The 3,266-nt window shown below is 62.6% G+C and overlaps 1 protein-coding gene across 2 annotated transcripts in view; it reads left to right on the plus strand.

Annotated features, from left to right (window-relative positions):
- The window catches only part of LIME1 (Lck interacting transmembrane adaptor 1), a 7,534-nt gene extending 6,162 nt beyond the window's left edge, over positions 1 to 1,372 (plus strand). For both annotated transcript variants that reach the window (XM_014955213.1, XM_014955222.1), the window contains one exon: positions 419 to 1,372. In XM_014955213.1, the coding sequence (XP_014810699.1) occupies positions 419 to 823 (405 nt within the window). In that variant the 3' untranslated portion in view covers positions 824 to 1,372. The remainder of the gene's footprint in view (positions 1 to 418) is intronic.
- Positions 1,373 to 3,266: the final 1,894 nt, after the last annotated feature.

Raw genomic sequence — 3,266 nt, forward strand, 5'->3', positions numbered from 1 at the left:
GGGCTGGTGCTGTGCTTGCTGGATGGGGCACATGGGGGGGCTGTGTAACGCCCTGTCTCCCTGTAATACCCATGTCAAAATAGGCTACTGCACTGGGGGGAGGCTTTTGGGGGGGGCGGGATGAATGGGGCACACGGGGGGGCTGCGTAACGCCCTGTCTCCCTGTAATGCCCATATCAAAATAGGCTACTGCATTGGGGGGAGGCTTTTGGGGGGGGCGGGATGAAGCTGAGCCCCCAAGGGCAGGCGATGCCCCCAGGGCTGCTCTCTGTGCCCTGCAAAAGGCTCCCTGGGTTGTGCAAAAAGTGGGATCCCCAATGGGTAACCCACTGCTGGGGGCTGTGGGAAGCCGGGGGGAGCATGGGGATACCCCTCCATGGGCAGGGATTGCCCCTGAACCCCCACCTTCTCTTTACAGCTGGAAGAGATGTACTCGACAGTGTGCAAAGCCACCAAGAAGAAAACTCAGGTCCCCGCGTCATCCCCAGGGGCTGCGAAGGAGGTGGGTGCTGGGTGGCCCCCCACCTGCCGGGGGGAGGGTGCCCAGGCTGGGTGCTGGCCCTCGGCAGCCCAAGCCCCCCCAGATCCCTGCTACGAGTCCATCAACGACAGAGCCTGGACTGCTCAGGGCCGTGGCCCCGACCCGGACTACGAGGCCGTGGACGTTAACTGGAAGAAGGGGGCAAAACGGGAGAAGTCGGGGAAGTCCTGTGTCCCCGAGAACCTGTACGAAAGCGTCAGTGACATTTGGGCGGGGGAGTCCCGACGAGCCCCCGCCAGGACGGCGGCCAACGGGCTGGAGGTGTACATCACCAACCTATAGCACCCCCCCGGCAGAGGGGTCCTCGCTCGGCTTTCCAGGGGGTTGAGCCCCCCGGGGATGGGCACACACCAGCCCGGTGCCCGCCGGGCGGCTGCATCCCCTCAAGTGCTCTCTGTATATATTTTATATTCATTTTCTTTAAGCATCCTTGTCCCATCCCCACCCCGTGCCAGCAGGTTGGCATCGGGATGCCCTGAAGTGGGTGATTTATGGGTGCTGGGTTTACCAAGATGGGAATAGGTTTGGGACCAGCTTTGTTTTGGGGCGGGTGTGGGGAGGGGGGCTGCAGGATCAGGCCCCTCATCAGCCATTATGTCATGGCTGAGGGTCTCCTTTCTCCTCCCTCTGCCCGGGGTGGGAGCAGGGCCCCGTCCAGCCCCTGGGAAGCCCCGAACAGCTTCGGTCCCATCACTGAATGACCCTGGTTATGGGGACCAGGGGCCAGTCCTGTGCCTCTGTGCAAGGCAGCGTGGGCTGGGGGCTGTGATCCGTCCCCATCACCCACTCCCACCTTTCAGACACGTCCAGGGGTGCCTCCAGGAGCGGATGTCTCCCAAACACCATTAAAAAGTTGAGAGGGAAAAAAAAACCAAACCAACTCTTAAACTGGATCTGAAAGCCTGGTTGTGTCAGCGGCGGGTGCTGCAGCGGTGCTGGGAGCAGCGTCACCGTGAGCGGGTGCACGGAGGGTTTTGCACCTCCGAGATGGGGATGTGCAGCCACCAAGAGCTGCCGAAATGAGGTGGTGGCTGCCCCTGCACTGGGGCTTTGCACGGGGTTGGGGTTGGAGCCGGGGAGCGTTTGCCCAGTGCTTGCTGCCCGCTCCCCTCTGTGTCCCTCCCATGGGTGCTGCAGCCTCAAGAATCATAGAATCACAGAATGGTTTGGGTTGGAAGGGACCTTAAAGATCATCCAGTTCCAACCCCCCTGCCCTGGGCAGGGACACCTCCCACCAGAGCAGGTTGCTCAAGGCCCCATCCAGCCTGGCCTTGAACATCTCCAGGGATGGGGCATCCACAATTTCCCTGGGCAACCTGTTCCAGTCTCTCACCACCCTCATAGTAAAGAAGAGATGCCAAAAATGCTCGGGGAGAGCTGGATGTGCACCCAGAGCCCTCGGACCCCCAGGGCTTGAGCTTTCCTCCTCTCCTCCCCACGGGGAATTTGACATCCCTGCCCCAAGGGATGCCCGGTGTCCCCTGGATGATGCACTGATGGTGGCCCTGGTCCCTTTGCCCACTTCTGGTTGTCGCCCAGCCAACTGGGGGCTGCTCCACCTCATGGCACGGTGGCCTGGGGCTTGCTGGGGCTGGCTGGGACTTGTGGCAGCAGAGCCACTGTGCCATGCCGTGCCATGCCATGCAGCAGGCAGGAAGCCGCCCGCTTTCCTCCGGCAGCTTTGCCCCTACGTCGCAGCGGGCGAAGAGATGAGAAACGAAAACAAGGCGCTCAGCAAAACCCGCTGCAGGCTGAGGACGTTGAGGCAGCTCAGACGCTCCTGCCGCTTCGTCAGCCCCGCGCTCGATGCCAAACCACAGCCTCTCGAGATAGAGGAGCCGGCCCCGGCAGCTGCTCCCACCCCCCTGCGAGATAAGGGCCCCCGATAGAAAACGGTGCGCGGGGCGGCTGGTGCCGACGCTGCCACCTTCTACCTCCTGCCAGCCCCACCACGCTGCCGTGGGGGCTTCCCCCACCCTGCCTCTGGCTGCATCCTTCCTCTTCTCCCTTTCTCCATCATCCCATCCCTGCAGCTCTCCAGGGCTGGGTCCCTCCTGCACCACCCGAATTCCCTGGGAGCCACGTTCAGGCTGCACCAGCCCCGTGCAGGAGCATCACATCCTCCTGGGAGCAGAGCTGCTTCCCTCCCAGGGCCCTGCGCTGCCCGGGGGGTTGGGACACGGGTACCACTGGGTCACTTTGCCAAGGAAAGGCAAGCTTGGCACAGCTCTGGGTTGCACCCGGGCTGGGGAAATCTTCTGTTCTTGCTGAGGTGGTGGTGGCCAAAGTGTGTCCCAAACCTGCCCCAACAGCAGCTGGAAAAGCCCCACGTGCAGGGCTGCCCATTCGCCCAGAATTCCCTCGCTGCCTGTGGGGATGAGGAAAACCTGACTCAGGTTTAAATAAGAGAACAACTGCCCAGTGCTCGGGGCGATGGAAAATGTGCCCGGACCCCCCAGATGGAGGCTCAAAAACTGGATGGCAAATGAAGAATCCATCCCAAAACATCGCTTGGAGTCTCGTGGTCTGACCAGGAAGGTTGGGGTGGGTGTCAGAGTGTGGGGAGGGGGTAGGGCTGGGAGAATCCCTCCTCGTCCCCGGGGACAGCTGGGTGCCAGGGCCCCGCTGGCTGCAGCCATCCTGCTCCTCCCCACTCGTGTCCCCAGGGACAGGGCCCCGCTGGCTGCAGCCGTCCCACTCCTCCCCACTGCTGGGACCCCACTCG

This window comes from Calidris pugnax, unplaced genomic scaffold (genome assembly GCF_001431845.1).
Source record: "Calidris pugnax isolate Ruff unplaced genomic scaffold, ASM143184v1 scaffold50, whole genome shotgun sequence".
NCBI lineage: Eukaryota > Metazoa > Chordata > Aves > Charadriiformes > Scolopacidae > Calidris > Calidris pugnax.